At 43.3% G+C, this 17,500-nt stretch overlaps 1 protein-coding gene across 2 annotated transcripts in view; it reads right to left on the bottom strand.

Annotated features, from left to right (window-relative positions):
- runx3 (RUNX family transcription factor 3) overlaps positions 1–17,500 on the bottom strand; it is a 109,255-nt gene that overhangs the window by 61,825 nt on the left and 29,930 nt on the right. For both annotated transcript variants that reach the window (XM_063183477.1, XM_063183478.1), the window contains exons 3-5: positions 7,978–8,216; positions 6,799–6,955; positions 5,321–5,425 (exon numbers count right to left, since the gene is read on the bottom strand). In XM_063183477.1, the coding sequence (XP_063039547.1) occupies positions 5,321–5,425; positions 6,799–6,955; positions 7,978–8,216 (501 nt within the window). The remainder of the gene's footprint in view (positions 1–5,320; positions 5,426–6,798; positions 6,956–7,977; positions 8,217–17,500) is intronic.

Here is a 17,500-nt window from a genome sequence, read left to right as displayed (position 1 = left end):
ATTACGGCGCACAATAAAAATCAGAGAAAAAAGCAGAGGGAACACATTTCACATTGTTAGAGAGACGCGCTTCCACAACCCAAGCTCTAGTCATCTGTTAAATGTGGCGCAATAAATGCTCCGAATGGAAGAGGGTGGTCGAAACACAGACACACAGACGCACAGACACACACACACAGACAGACACACACACACAGACATACAGACACACACACACGTCGAAAACATGAAACAGCACAGACTGAATGAAGACACTCAATTGTCAGGCAGGGTGACTGATGTTTGCTTCCGATTAAAAATAAAATACGAGTGAGCCAGCACAGAGAGAGGATTTTTATTTTCCTTTTTTCCTGACTTGTCTGTCAGCACTCCTAACTCCTGACGCTTTAACGGTGAGACCTGTGGGGCTGTGGAAAGTCGAGCTCTAGTAACTGCCTTAATAGCCTCAAAGCTTGGGAGGCCAGACTTAAACATCAGCAGTATACCCTTGCACTGCACCATTGGCAAACGTGTGGAATCGGTGGTTGCCTTTGGGTTGATTCCAGTCAGGCCAAGAGCAATATAAATATCATTTCTGATCTCCTGAATAATCTTGAACGGCACCCACTTTGTCGGAAAGCAATCAATCAGTCACAAACCAAGGGAGGCTGGTCAACCATGCCGTTTGGGAAACGTTTAATTGTAAGTCTCGAAGAGATTTGAAAGTTGGTGATAATCAGGCTAGTGATCAGCCTCGTCATCATCACAGTGCTAAGCCGTCCCCAACAACTCAATCATACTGTGAGTTAGGAAGACAGATGCTGAGGCACTCAAGGTTGCAATTTTTTTACTTTTTTATTTTATTTATTTTATTTCAGCCAAATAAAAAAGTAAAAAAATTGCAACCTTGAGTGCCTCAGCATCTGTCTTCCTGGACCAAGTTTGAGAGCCCCTACACTGATGAGCACCAAGGAAAAAAGGTGAAGACCCAGAAGCACTCCAATTACCTGCTTATTTCATACTGTGAGTTAACCCATTATATGAGTTAATAGTGGGCAACCTGGATGCTGAAGCTACAATCCAGTGCCAGATATTCCAAATGAAGTGGCTTTACCTGTACAATTATTATAATCACCTGGTTGAATTGGATAGGCAGGTCGCGTGCAGAAACGCACGCGCACACACACACACACACACACACACACACACACACACACACACACACACACACACACACACACACACACACACACACACACACACACACACACACACACACACACACACACACACGCACGCACGCACGCACGCACAGCCGGGAAGGTAATTCACTTTGCCAAGTTTGAACGAGTCACTGACAAATAAATGATCAAATTAATCATCAGCCCACTTACAGCAATGGTAAGTTGATAAGTTGTTGTTTTGTTTCCCAAAATGTACCAGTCAATTTCCTGTTTTAGATAGCATTTAGCTGGTGAGATTTTCCATCTCTTATGCACGCGCACGCACACACACACACAAACACTCACACACTCTCTCTCTCTTTCTCATACACACGTTCACAAACGCACTCTCTCTTTCTCTCTGACATACACACACACACTCTCTCTTCCTCTATCTCTCTATCTATCTCTATCTCTCTCACACACACACACATACACCCCCCCCCACACACACACACACGCTCTCTCTCTCTCTCTCTCTCTCTCTCTCTCTCTCTCTCTCTCTCTCTCTCTCTCTCTCACACACACACACACACACACCCCTCGCTTCTAAACTTGTCCCATCTCAGCACGCCATCAGCTGACCCTTTTAATAAACACGCGAGCAGAGCATAGCAATCCGCTGAGCCTCAGCCTCCTCTATGAGCCTCTCCTCTCCTCTACTCCTCTCTTCTCTCCTTTGCACTCTTCCGCTCTCCACTCCTCTCCTCTGCTCTGCTCTCCTCTCCTCTCCTCTGCCCTGCTCTGCTCTCCTCTCCTCTCCTCTCCTCTCCTCTCATCTCCTCTGCTCTCCTCTCCTCTGCTCTCCTCTCCTCTCCTCTCCTCTCCTCTCCTCTCCTCTCCTCTGCTCTGCTCTGCTCTCCTCTGTCCTGTCTGACTAGTATTAAGCCAGTACTAGACAGGGCTGTACTCACTGCGCCCACTTTGGAACTGCAACTGAATCTCTCTCACTACCTAGTGGCACCGCGCTCAATTCATAGGGCAACATCCTTATTTTAGGGGACCTGTGTGTGTGTGTGTGTGTGTGTGTGTGTGTGTGTGTGTGTGTGTGTGTGTGTGTGTGTGTGTGTGTGTGTGCGTGCGTGCATGCGTGCGTGCGTGTGAGTTTATGTGCGCTCGTACGTGTGTGTGTGTGTGTGTGTGTGTGTGTGCGCGTGTGCATGTGTGTGTGTGTTTAAGTGTATATGTGCACGCGCGTGCCTGTGTGTGTGAAGCGGGGGGTGAGGATTAGGTGGCCTCCTTCAGCCGTGGTGTGACTCATGTGTGGGCTAATAAAACATGAGGCGCGTATCAAAAACAGAGTGGCGCCGTCAGCATGCTCACCACCAGGGCTTGACATTAACTTTTTCACCCACCGGCCACTGTGGCTATTAGCTTCCCCGAGTCACTAGCCATTCAGGTATTCCACAAGCCACACATTTTAAATCGTTTTTGTTTTCTTTATCATGATAGTCATGATAGATCATGCATCTTACCTCAGAAGATGAGGTGCTAAAGCAAGATAAGTGTAAAGATTTCTACAAGGGAGTATAGAAACTTTGAGTTACTGGGCTTTTTCTTGAACTTAAATAGGCTACAAGAAATTGATACACAAGGGGCAAACAACAGAATACAAGCTACTACGATGCATGTGTCATACCAAGGAATAAGCTGCCAGCCAAATTGGCCAGTGACACTGAAAGTATTACTAGCCTGAGCAAAGTTTTACCAGCATTTGTCCGGTTGGCAGGTGCCAGTGTCAAGCCCTGCTCACCACCGCTGTGCACGGGGGCTAACTCTGCTTTCCTAAAGCGAACACCGAGAAGTCAGCGTGTGGCCGAATCCCAAAACGTACACAGGATTTTTCCAGTGTTAATTCAACTCTTATAGAGTTAATTTAACATCTTCTAGAGTGTATTTGGTCCCAGAGTACTCTCTAAGTGTTGAATTAACACTGCATTTTTTACTGTGTATAGTGGTGCACATTGTAGCAGCCATCCACAGTGTAACATGACACCAAATGTAGTGCCATGTGTCGTGAACGAGGGAACGTTTCAGTGAGTAAACATTAGTGAGTTAGCATGAGTAAAAGTGCTAGTGGCCACATTCATAAACATTCGCTTGTACACTATTGTGCATCATGTTGGCAATAATTGGTACAATTTTGAATGGCCGAATTCAAAACATTTACTCTACTGTATGTGGTCCTAACCTACGTTGACCTTATGACTCTACATTCTCTGTCTATCTCTTCTTCCTCTGCCTTCTTGCTTTTTCTGCCTCTCCTCTATACCTCTCCTTTTAAATCTATCTCTAACAATGTTTTTTCCCATTTGTTAAGCACTTTGAGTTACATGCCTTGTATGACACAGTGCTATACAAATACAATTATTATTATTATTATTATGTATAATGGACACTATTGATTGATTGACTGAATAATTGATTGAATGATTGATTGTTTGTTTTATTTAAGACATCAGCTTCCCCTCCACAGAAGGATACTGTTCTCCCTATAGTCAAACTTACAATTCCTTTAATTTCTTAACATACTATATTTGTATGTACAGTATACTACATTATAGTATACTACATTATAGTATACTGTGTAAGGAAATTACAACAATGCAGCCCAATGTAATCAATCACAATGTAGTGAATCTTTTCGAACAGTGCCGCGGGCGGCGAGTGGGTTGAGGTGGCGCGAGGTGGAGTGGAGCTAGGCCTGTGGTTGAAGCCTGCCAAGACGGCCGGGCCTTTCTCTCTAACAGGTGTCTCTGCCCCTGCCTGTTGTTAAGTTCATGGCCACTTATGTGGTCAGCTCAGGATGACCCGCTTGACCATGGGTGATGTGGTGGTGGTGGTGGAGTGGTGGTGGAGTGGTGGAGTGGTGGTGCAGGCGGAGAGAGAAAGAGAGAGACGCGGCTTGGAAAGGCTCAGCTTCTGCGGCTACCCAGGCCGGCCAATACTGTTAGTGGTTTGACTAAGTGGGGAGGCCGACTGACCGACCGACCGACCGATCGTCCGGCCGGCGGTCGTGGTGGAGTTCCGCCGATGGCATGAGTGCCGGAGGTCTCGGACGGGCAACTCCTCCCTACCGCTGGAAATGATCGGCATTGGGTCTTCCCCGCCTTCCTACTCTCCCTCTGTCTCTCTCTCTATCTTTAACTCTATCTAGATCTCTGCTGTCTGTCCATCTCTGTCTCTCTCTCACACACACACACACACATGAAGGCACACACACCACACTTCCACTCGTGCCGGGGAGCACAGGTGAAAGTAGTTGGCCGCCCACAGCAGACACAGGCCCATAGACACTCAGACCACACTAAAAATACAGCCATGGACCACAACAACGCTCCTATACTTGTGGGGATGCATATATTTACACACGTCAAGCTCTCCTATTAGAGAGAAGAACGCATCAAAAGAGACACACACACACACACACACACTGCTATCGTTCCCAGGATTACGGGCGGCAGAGAGAGAGAGAGAGAGAGAGAGAGAGAGAGAGAGAGAGAGAGAGAGAGAGAGAGAGAGAGAGAGAGAGAGAGATAGTCCAGCGCTGTCATGGGTAGGTGACTCATCAGATTCTTTCTGTCTGTGTGCTGTTGCTCTCTTTCTTGCTCTCATTCTCTCTCACTCACTCTCTCGGTTTCTATCTCTTTTTACTGTTAAGAATATCTCTGCCACTTTTGATTGAATGTTTGAATAAACCTTGATTCAAACTGAAGCACTGTCTCATAACACTGAACCAACCCCTTTGTAGGAAGATTTCCTGACGAAGCAACTTTGGAAAGTCACACGCGCACAAAAATAATATTACATTAAAAAAATGAAAAACAAATCGATGCGGATGTCAATAGCCAACATTTTTTCTTAGACTGCTGTCAGCGAGATGCTGCATTAATAAAATGTAACCAACATCAGCAGGGAAGCAGCATGAATGCACAAAACACATGGACTGCCAGGCCTGTTGTCTGTGCTAAGGCAAGAAAGAGCGAAAGCGCGGGATGTATTGCAGTGTTTCTCTTTGTGTACACACCATCACGGCTGGTGGTTTCGTGAGAAGAGAGAAAGAGCGAGAGAGAGAGCGAGAGAGAAAGAGTGAAAGAAAAAAGACTGAGGCTACTCACGTCGAGGTTCCCGTGGGCCGTCCACTGTGACTTTGATGGCGCGGTGGTAGGTTGCCACTTGAGGTGGTGCGGTGAAGACCGTGATGGTGAGGGTGAAGCTCTTTCCTAAATGTGGTCGGGATATAAATAACAGAGTGGCAAAATAAGATGACATAATAAAATAAGGTGCTGGGATACAAGTCTGACATCAAAATCACAAAAAATGCAAACTGATGATGGTACTGCAATTTAATGTTAAAGACACTATTTTGATAAAATATTCTATAGTGTATTGTATATCAGAAGCTCTTGTAAGGGTTATTACTGTAGGACTACATACCTGTATTTGTTAATCTCATAATACAAAGAATCTTTTTGCATTGCATTATTACATAGGCTACTATGCACATATCAAAGATTAAAATGAAGTAAATGGGAGCATCAGTGTTGCGGTTCTTCTTTTTTCATTAGTTTACTATGCACATATAACATGCATCGATTGTACAGGTTAAGCCTAGGTAAACAATAAAATATGTCTTTGGTAAAAAATCTCTCTGCCATTCTAGGTGCCAGTTGATGCTGCTGAAAATGCTGATAGGTTTTTTTTTTTTTTTAACTGCTGTGCACGCAGCAGACAGCTTTTTCGGCACAGCCACACGATGGTGGAACACACCATGATACAGGTTTACATGGCAGGGGGAAAACAAGAAACGCCGGTTAAAAGAGAGAGATAAATGCATCTCTTTCAAAGAGATTGTATGTGTGGGAAATGAGCGTCTCGGGGCGGAGTAATTGGGTGCAGAAATGAAAGGTGCTCTTAATTCGCAGACCGGAGCGTTTTCCATTCATCAGTCTGCAACTATTTAAAGTGTAACATTTACAGGAAAAATGTGAGCGGGCAGGAGCCGAGCCAAGAGGAAAGGAGAGGAAAGTAGGAAGGCTGGGCAAGAATGTCAGCTATGCACACGGTCATTTTTTTTAGGTATGTAAACAGGCAAGGCGTTTTTTGGAAGTCCGAATTAATACTGAGCTTTTGGGCAATTTGCCTCTTTAATCCTGAAATTCCGGACAAGATTACATACAGAATTGCTACTCAAAAATCACTATTCAATGGCGCATGGTCGGACATAGGCACTTCTTCTGTTTACATCTGCATTTCTTAAAATAATTCAGACAGTCTGAAAACAATCATAAATTGTTGTTGTCAGTTGAAATGACCTGTGAACTGCTTGGTAAACTGCTTGTTTTCAACATTTATATTATAGATGCAATAGGCCTACAGCTTTAATGTCGTTGTTTTGTTTGGCAACAATATACTCCCATAAAGAAAAAGACAGACAGCGGTTTTGGATTCACCTTGAAACCAACTGCAAGTGATTATTTCGGTAGCAGAATTATAACTTGTCATCGCGTGTGGTTTCAAAGATTATGGCATGCAATACTGTATGTCCTTATTTTTGTTTGTTTGTTTGTCTTTTTGTTTTCTTTAATGAACTCACCGCGGCCACTCCTGCCAACAAACCGCAGGTCGTTGAATCTGGCCACCTGGTTCTTCATCACCGCAGACGCGTTCCTCAGCTCTGCCGAATAGTTCTCGTCATTCCCGGCCATTACCGTGACCAAAGTGCCATCAGGAACGTCACCGAGGGCGACCACCTTTCGGGGATAAGCCACGGTCAACCAGGGACGACATCCGTGCAATGCATCACACACACACACACACACACACACACACACACACACACACACACACACACACACACACACACACACACACACACACCACAAACCGTAAAATACATCATGGGCTGAGCATAGCATCAGAGGAGACGCTGCTGTAGATTCGCTGCAGTAGGCTATTAAAGGTTTCTCTAATTAGAGATTATATCACGATTAGCCAGCAATACAACCTGTCCTCACATTCATTTGTTTCTATTTTTATTCTTTAAAATAACAATAACAACAAACCTTACACACTTCTTATTGCCAATTTGCCTACCTAGAAGGCCTTTTGAATGCAATCTGATTGCCCATCACGGCACCAAACCCATGAACCAGTTATTAAAGGTAAAAAAAATCCCTTACAGATGGGGCAGATAAGATTAGCACAATATTGTTAAAACTGAAATAATTTAATTTGAAGCAGTTAAATAAAACCTGATGCGTCTATTTCAAGATATTGTGTAGGCTACCATTCAGTCAAAGATTATCATTATCTCCAAATGGAATAATAGCCTAATAATAGCATGATAACAATAATAATAATAATAATAATAATAATAATAATAATAATAATAATAATAATAATAATAATAATAACAGAACCATCACCTAGATGCTCTTTACATAACTCAACCCCTATGTTTATTTACTTTTTTCTACGTCAAGCCAGCATTATTGCATGTGCCATTCGCCATGCCCAGGCGGTTTTCTGCATCATTTTGCACAGTGCAAAATATTGAGCAGTTGTCAAAATTATTATTGACACTTTCAATCTGAAAAATGATGAAAAATCAGTCTATATGCAGGCACTGGCAGCTGATGGTCTCAAATTGCCCAAACTATACCATAGCAGATTATGAGAATTAACATTTAGACATTAACATTTAGACATTGTCAAACCACAGTCACAGGCACACATATGTCTTTCATTCACAACGCAACTAAATATTGCTCACCTTGAAAGCCACAGGTAGAGTTTTGTTGCATCTCCAGTGGGAGGGGAGCACGGAGCATAGAAAGTTTGGGCTGTCCGTCCGAACCAGCTCGCCGGCGTGGTCAGCTAAAACGTCCACAACAGACCGGGTCTCAGGTCTGGTCCTCAGCGGTCCAGGGGTGCCCATGCCGCCGCTGGCGTCCGGGATCTTGCAGGGAAACGACGTCGAGGGCGGCGTGAACCGTCTGGTAGTAGTTGGGTCTACGGGAATATGCATCACAACACCTTTGATGAATGGCACCTCAAAAGATTTGATCTACTTTTAACTTTTACAAAAGTTCTTGTCCTTCCCTTCCGGAGACTCAGAAGAACGGAGCAATGTTCGTTGAAGTGAGGGAAGCCCGTGCGCAAAAGGCTGGACTACAACCTATTGAAACAGTCCGTAAAACTTAAATGAGACAAGCGGTTGAGCAGGGGTGCTGATTCAGTAATGTGCCAGTTGCCCTGTTTTCCACTGCCTTCAGGGAAAGCAAGGACTCGCTGTTCCAAGATTCTCCTCTTGTCTGCCGCTGTTTACTTGTGAGTAACCCATGCAAATGCCAACGCTTCCACCATCACTCGCTTCATCGGCTGTGGCTGTAGTTTCTTGTCAGAACTGTCTGTTAACTATCTCGGATTTTACCAGCAAAATAAAATGCAATAATCTGTTAGGTAGGCTATGTCCCAAGAAATGTTAACCAAGTGAAACACTATGTTAAAATTGATGTGGGATACAATGAAGCATGTGTAACCCACACCCGATGAATGTTCCGGTTGGTTTTTGCCAAAGCAGTCACTTCTATTGCTATTAAAAGCTTCGCGATATCACAAGGTCCATGACTTCAATACTTCGGCGGTACATAAATAAGTAACGCCAGTTGGATTTTGTGGACTGATTTTCAGCGACGTTCGATGTGTTGACGTCTCTGCCAGAACAGAAAGTTTCAGCAGAGATCCTCTGATGTTTAATTGTCACTCTTCCGGCTTAGTTGCAAAGTATCCTCAATGCTGTCGACGAGTTCCTTAGATGAGCGTTCCGAAGTGCATATGTTTTAAAACTTGGCTAACACGCATAAAGCAAGTTGTAGAAAACTTGCTAAAGATGCTGTGCGCTGTCCCTCGGTGGAGATCCCAATGTCAGACTAAGTGGGCGCTGTAGCCTCAGTTGTGTGTCTGGGAGAAGTGCTGAGAGCTTATTTACTCAAGTCACTTTAGTGTTTAGTGGTTGGGAGTGTGGCGACGGCTTCCACCAATGAATCGACTGGGCTGGACTATCATTAGACCAATCAAAGTCTCCGATTTAGACAGGAAAGCGAAAGCGCTCCAGCCACCGGTGATATTCTGATATTCATTGGCATTCGTTTTTATTATTTGTAAGTTTTTTCTCGGTCCTTCATTTCGTGATATCTTGCAATAGTTAAGCGAGACTTTAACTCCATGTAGGCCTATGTAAAGCAAAATGCAAGACCGAAGCGAGGAGCTGCAGTCCTGATTTCTTTTTTTTGCCATTCATTTTGCATTTTATTAAATTTGTAGCCATAATGTCTAAGACGTTGTAAATGGATTCCCCCTCTTTATGAGACTGAGTCAACATTTCATCAAAATTCCAAAATAGGGGCCACTGCCTTGGGGCTCAGTTAGTCATCAACTTGATTTTCTCGCGCAATATCTGAAAGCCTTATATTCAATAGCCTATGTCAGTTATATAATTTATTGGACGGCATTCCCCATCAAGTCTAGTTATGTCCGAGAAAAAATATAGCAAAATAGACTTGAAGGCCAACCCAGGAGAAACGCTCCTGACGAAATAATGCATTAAATGACAGCTATTCCATCAGTGTCTCGTCTGATGTAACCTAAGATTATATAGGCATGCATTTGCTTTTCACGCATTGTTTTGATTTCGTAGCATTTGCATAGGGCATGTAAGAATGCCACAAGCACAGTTCAGGTAGCCCAAATATTAAATAGGCCTATTGCCAACAGTAGAGCCACATTTGACAGTCGGCCCTTTTCAAAGGGGCACACATTTTGTATAGGCTTAAATAAAATATCTCAATGCAATTTCATCAGGCTACCGGTATTTATATATTATTTTCCTCCATCAAAGTAGTCTAATACAAAAAACGACAGAGCGAAAATATATAGGCCTTACCAGCCGATTACCAGAGCTCCACTAAGTGAGCAAAAGCCTACAAATCATCAGCAAAATGGCACACTTTTTTAATCCAAACACGAGTATTACAGTGTTACAACAACGGTATTATTTTGCCACACCAATCGAATTCCCTGGAATAACAATCCCAGTTGTCTTTCTTCCCCCGAGCGCGCACGCGCGCGCGCGCACACACACACACACACACGCTCCTTTGCCTTTCAAGTGGCCCGCACCCCAGCAAGGCCGATTTTGACCGCTAGTTGGCGCGTTTGTCGTTTAAAAGCCGACAGCGGTTCAAGTGAGGTTGCAGCACGGCATGAGGAGGAAGGAGAGAGGCAGTTGGGGGCTTGATAAGGGCGCGCGAGATGATGGAGAGAAGAGAACTGACTGAATAGCGACAAACATCAGGACATCCACGACACTGCACATTATGGATAACACAATATGTTTGGGTTTGCTTGTAGTTTGGTTAACCAACAATGAATTAAAAGAGAGATTAATTTAAAAATGTAATAGCGAATTAGGATGTTATTATGATGCAATAACTAAAGAAAATAACGTGTTTGCTGTGTGCTATTGCTACTTTTCTAGTGCGCCTGTGCACTTCAGTGGCCAAAAGGAGCTAAATAATGATATGTGTTTCACTTTTGTTAGCCTAGCTTAAATCAGATAATCGCCGCTCCTAAATCAGGTAAGCCTATGGAAATTGAAAAGTCATCAAGGTATTTTTTTTACTTTAAATTAAAATAATATTATGTATTGTTTTGTAGCATTTAGTATTATTACACCACCTGCGTAAAGTGTGACATACCATTTTGTGCAATAAATTGTAGGCTAGGTTTATGTTAATTTAAAACTAATCTGAAAAGGTGAATTTCACTCCGTTGTGTCAGGTGCACATTACAATGCATCGAGATAAAATATACAAGGGCAATAAAGTGCAATTAATCGATTATATTATTACTACTGCGCTTAATGTTTTTTTTTCCAACCCGCGTGATTGCCATTTTATGGGTGCAGTCGGTGCCACAAGTGTGTGTGTGTGTGTGTGTGTGCGTGTGTGTGTGTGTGTGTGCGTGTGTGTGTGTGGCGGGGTGGGGGGAGGATCCTATGTGTTTGTGTTTTTATGATTGTGTGGCGCTGCGCGTCTGTTTATGTGCTATAGGCGTGGGCGTTGTGGAGAGAGAGAGAGAGAGAGAGAGAGAGAGAGAGAGAGAGAGAGAGAGAGAGAGAGAGAGAGAGAGAGAGAGAGAGAGAGAGAGAGAGAGAGAGAGAGAGAGAGAGAGAGAGAAGAGAGAGAAGAGAGAGGATGGGGGAGACTTGGGGTTTAGTTTTCTTCATTACTCTGATGCAGGGCACGCTCAACGCCAAAGTCTTGCGGAGTCAGTGGCGGGGATATGGGAAGAGAAGATTACCCTTTTACGCATGCCAAGGACGCGACGGCAGAGGGGAAGTCGTCTGAATTTATAGTATATATTTAAGCATGGAATGAAACACAGAAGAATTAAGTCAGCTGTAGATCAAAACGTCCCTTGATTTAAAAATATTCCCAAATGACCTTAAGAAATATATCAAATGTGAACAATATGTCAAGCCGTCCATTCAGAATGTGTTCTCATTTGAAAGCTCCAAAAGAAACGCAGATAGGAAGTGCACAATGTTAAGTTATTTTTTAGCTTACCTATCTTGATATTCTCCAAAATAAACAGATCCTTTAGTTTTTCAATAAAATAGACTGTAGGCTATGCCACAAACCTATGGATTTGCATAAAATGCGCACAAACATTACGCACTCTAAAAACAATTACTTAAAAATAAAACCGACACAATTTAATTCGCAATCACAAACTTGCTGTAGTTATTCATTTTAATACTGCTTGATTCAAACTGTAGACTGTGAGTTGTGTATGGGCTGTTCATGCCCTCTATTTTGAGACAGAGTGAAAGCCGGGCCAGGACAATGACATCGGTGATATTTCAGCTCGTCATCTGTTTATTATTAATATCTAACCACACGCAGCACTGCTCTGTGCGCCATGTCATATTTAGACCCCTGCATTTCAGCAAGCAGTTTCTACTATTTCAGTCGCCGAGACTGGGAGTAGGCTGGAGAGACCGCCATGGCCTTGAACGTTTTTTAATGATCCAGGGCGGGCGAGGCTGATGGGCGGGCTGACTGGTTCTGTGATATCCAATACATCAAAGCTAAAAAGGACCCCCGTACCCCCGCTTCACCGACACCAGGCAGCGCATTCTCAAAATCCGAGCCCATCTGCTGTCACCAACACTCCTTGATAGTTTTTGTCTATATGACTAATAAGCTTCTCTATGGTGCGATAGGTTTTGATAAAACAGGGGGTTAGCATACATCATCAATCATGCCCGTGCCTTTTTTGTAGAACCCCAGTCAGCAAAGAGGCAAATGTCATGAAGAGGTCTCCTCATTTGCCAGATATAGTCTATCTTCTTCTTGTTGTGCAATATGTCAATATCAGCTATTTCATATAGACAGGGGCAGTTATTTGATAAACTGCTGTTTCCATGTGTATTGATGAGTGTTGTCTCCCTGCCTTTCACTGCTACAACACCTGTACTTGATTACTGAGCTGGAGTGTGGCAGCTGTAATTGAAGCCAGGTAAAACAAAACATTCCAATTATTCAGAGCACTCTGACACATTCTAACACACTGTGGCATTGTGAATAGGCCTAAGCATTTGGTATGAAAGTGTGGTGGGCAGTCACTGATTTGACCATTATTACATGGTTTTTTGGTTGTGCATTTCACAATTCTGATACATGATATCACATATTATTGCCACTGTATGTCACCGAGCCACTGCGTTGGCAAGCATATTGATAATGGCATGAAGACAGAGAGACCTGACAATGACAGTTGGATAGAGACATGAGGACAGAGAGAGAGAGAAAAAGAGAGACAGAGAGAGTGAGAGAGCGTGCGCGTGTGTGTGTGTGTGTGTGTGTGTGTGTGTGTGTGTGTGTGTGTGTGTGTGTGTGTGTGTGTGTGTGTGTGTGTGTGTGTGTCTGTGAAAGACAGAGAGAGGCAGAGGGAGAAAGACAGAGATAATTCAGCGAGAGAAACAGAAAGGCATAGAAAAGACTGAAACGGAGAGAGAGAGAGAGAGAGAGAGAGAGAGAGAGAGAGAGAGAGAGAGACTCAGACACTCAAAAGGGTGGGGGGTGGTATATATGTATATATAGAGAAAAACATAGAGACAGAAGAGGTTGTTGGAATAGGAGGCAGAGATAGAGAGAGATAGAGAGAGAAAGATAGATGAAGAGAGTGATAGAGAAACAGACAGACGGTGAAGGAAGGAGAGACAGGAGCCAGGCTAAAGAGCGGAGGGCGACAGATGACATAAGGCAAAGTTCCCCCCGTCCCTCGTCTTCAGCCCTCTTGGAGGCCACACATTTATGTACATCTACAAATTGCAGAGGGCCCAGCGCCCGAACCCGCAGAACACATTCCTTCCCAAAAAAAAAGAAAAAATGACGACTCCTATTTCAGCCGGGGGGTTTCCTGTTAGGCCCAAATGAGAGTTTTGAATGGCAGACCAAATGTAAAGTGGAATTCTGTTTTCCCCGCAATGTAGTGGCAGTGAACCCATCGCAGCGAAGATTCTTGAGCTTCGAATGGAAAAACGATGCCCTTGAACGTGTTATTTGACATCTTTTTTATTTAGATCAAGAAGGCAGTGGAATGGTACTTTTTGTGAATTATGACGAAAAAAAAAACGAAAATACATCTTGTGTATAAAGATCAGTTACAATAGTGGTCTTGAATGTGTGCTCATACAGACGAGTTCAAAAAAGACTAATGCTATAAACGAAGTCATTGTGAAGAGGGCCATGTATTTATTTCATTGAATCTGTTTATTTTTTTCTTATGAATGTTCTTTTCTTTGATAGCTGATTCAACAGACTACGTTTAGCGGTCATAGCTCTTTGTTTGATGTAGAACACCAAATCCAAACCACATTGCATAAAGGCCTTTGTCTCTTTATTTAAAAAGCTTGCTGTATTTTGTTCAACACAGAGGTCCTTAGTTTGCTGAACTAATGGCGAATGTCCCTCCTTTTAGATGTATGCAGTCTCTTTGTCATGGTTTTCACCAGGATTCATATACTCCAATCAAAACTATTGTAGTTTGCACACACATTTCAATAAAAACTTTTTAAATCCTAGCGAAAAAAACAACTCATTCCTATCCTGAGGCCTATTGACTACACGCCATCTTTGGAAATGATGGATGAGACCAAGACTGGCCAAAACTAACACTTAATTACTAAGCACGTGTGACTGGCTGCGATATTGCAGTCTCGCTCCACAGACACAATGAATGCACTCATTCGGAAGCACCGGGAGATGGAGGGAAAATAGCACACGGCCACAATGATTGGGCCTGGTGACAGCACAGTCAGGGGGATGCACAGCAGGCAAGACAGGTCTCACAGATACTTTAAAGGTGCACTGTGTAGGATGGTGGTCAGAATGGGTACTGAAACTATGCTGCTCATTGAAACTGTACTGCTGCCTATTACCAAATTGGATCTTTTCATGAATATTTACTAAATAATAAACCGATATTTACTAGTATAACCAACTAGTGTAACCAAGCATGTTTTGCAGCTAAAAATGTCTTTTTCTGGAAATTCAAAATGTCGAACCATGGAGAAGATCCCCCATTTCATGTATGAAATGTGCAATTTTCCCAGTCCTAATGAATACTTAGAATTTGGTGGTCGTGGTGGTGGTAAGTTTTCATGAAAAAGGTAACATTTGTAAATGGGCAGCATGAATTCTAGAAATAAACTACAAAAAATATTACACGGTGCACATTTAACCCCTTAGAGCAGATCCTCTGTTATAACCTTATCGTCACTAAAATGGTAATGTGATAATGTGATTGCCTGAGGAAGATCCCTCTGTTGGATCGAAACGTTGCCGTATGTTAAAATGAAATAAAGTAGTTTTGGACAGCGGTGTAGTCTACTTTTTTGAAGCGGGTATACTGTATATTCGAAACATTTTTGAAGTGGGTATACTGTATATATTTATGCCATTCTAAATAATGGATCAATCAATTTTAAGTGGGTATACTGAAGCCCCTAAAATTTAGAAGTGGGTATACTCCGTATACCTGCGTTCTACGTAGACTACACCACTGGCTTTGGAGTTAATACACAGTGTGTGGACCGCTTCATCACACTACCTACCTTTTGTCTGGCACCTGGACAACTACTTGTGGATGTGCGCACCCTACTTCTAAACACTAAAGTGGTAGTGACCAGGTCTTAGTCAGTTACTTACGGGCCGGCTCTCTGCATTGTCATAGAAATGTTGTTATGTTGTAGTAGTTGAGTGTTTTCAGCAAAGAATCAATAGGCACGTCGACGGGCCCATCTGCTGTAAGACACTACTAATAATAGGTTAATGGCTGCATGTTATAACCTCACTTTTGAGTCCGTCTTTGAGACGGAAATCTGATCACTGACCAGTTTTTATGTCTCCCTTCAGCTCAGAGCCCCCAGGATACATTTACCTGCCAAATAAGTGTGCAGTATTATTCTACTGAGGTCTGAGACATTTTTTGCTGGCGTTTACTGTTAGTTTTCTCTTGCGTGCGGCCCGTCTGAGTCATTGAAATGTCCTCTAGAGGGGACTGACTAGCTTATTATTAAGAAGCGTACAGTTTCACATCCGTCAGTCTGTGTGTCCAAAAAGGGAAATTGACATGACCATACGCACGCATGTACACACATGTACACACACACGTACACACACACACACACACACACACACACACACACACACACACACACACACACACACACACACACACGTACACATACACACACACATACACACACGTACACACATACACACACACACGTACACACACGTACACACATACACACACACACACACACCTACACACACGTATACACAAACGCGCGCACACACACACACACACACACACACACACACACACACACACACGTCAGCTTTAGACAGCATCCCCCCCCCCCCCCCCCCCAACTGTCTGTCTAGCTGATGTGCTATCGCCATAGCTACCGTGCATGTCTGGTGTGTGGTTTTTTCACATGAATGTCTGCTGCTGCAAGGGCTGCTGTCTTGTCATGAGAATTGGCTTTCACAAGGAAACGAGAGAGCCGGGGTGGGCTACCAAATGTGCCTTTCTGCCTTTGCGTGAATTCCAATTGCAATTTTCTTCTCCAATTTTTTTTATGTTGAATTGTTTTACAATAATTTTCCATGACAAACACAGACAACCTAGAGGTTATGGAGTGGGCTAAATGCTTACAAACATAATTTCCTTGATGTGAAGCTGTAAAATTAGATTTTTTTTGTAGCTCCGGCTGTGGAAAGGACAGCACAGAAAACTGACCATGTAGAATATATTAACCACAGTAGTCCAGAGTGAAAAGTGAGGACAGAGGATAAAACAGAGAGAGAGCGAGAGAGAGAGACAGACAGAGAGACAGAGAGACAGAGAGAGAGCAAGACAGAGATGCAGAAAGAGCAAGAGAGGGAGAGAGATGCACACAAATGAGTAAAGAAGAAGAAAAAGAAGAGAAGAGAGAAAACTGACCAAAGAGAATAGCTTGTCCTGGCCTTTTGAAGTTGCTATAGGTCAGGGGTTCCCAAACTTTTTCCCCTGCGCACCCCCTTGTAGATTTCAATGTGATTCGCGCACCACTAAGCGAATATTTTGGTGTGCTGAAGTATGATTCACTGCACATAATGCACCGTTGTTTTGGGGAATCCTATTTTCCAACAGTCTAGGAGTTAAACTACACTTCAGATGGACCATCCCAGCATACAATTCACCATACAATTAAAAACTACTTCATGTTCATTAATGCTGGATAAAAACCTCATATATCCACCATTGCTCTATTTAGCTCACGCACGCCCTTATGGCAGGCCGCGCACCCCCCGGGGGTGCACTCACCCCAGTTTGGGAAACCCTGCCATAGGTGGACCAAAGGGGTGGGGGTGGTCAATGATTCTCAAAGTGTGGTCCGAGGACCACTGGTGGTCCGCGACAGAGCTCAGGTGGTCCGAGAGGGGATTTCTACTTTTCCAAGACACACTGGCAGAAGGCTATATTTGTTACATTATTACAAAGCCAAACATGTCTGAAGTCATATGTTCACCATAATAAGACAGGCTTGTAAATGTTAATTAAAATGAAGTGATCTGCATCAAATTTTGCGATGTCGAATTGGCACTTGTCAACTGTCAATTCAGCTGACAGGTGGTCCCTGAACATTTTTGGTGGGACAAAGTGGTCCTCTGTCTGAA

This window comes from Engraulis encrasicolus, chromosome 19 (assembly GCF_034702125.1).
Source record: "Engraulis encrasicolus isolate BLACKSEA-1 chromosome 19, IST_EnEncr_1.0, whole genome shotgun sequence".
NCBI lineage: Eukaryota > Metazoa > Chordata > Actinopteri > Clupeiformes > Engraulidae > Engraulis > Engraulis encrasicolus.
This window is presented reverse-complemented; position numbering and strand designations above follow the sequence as displayed.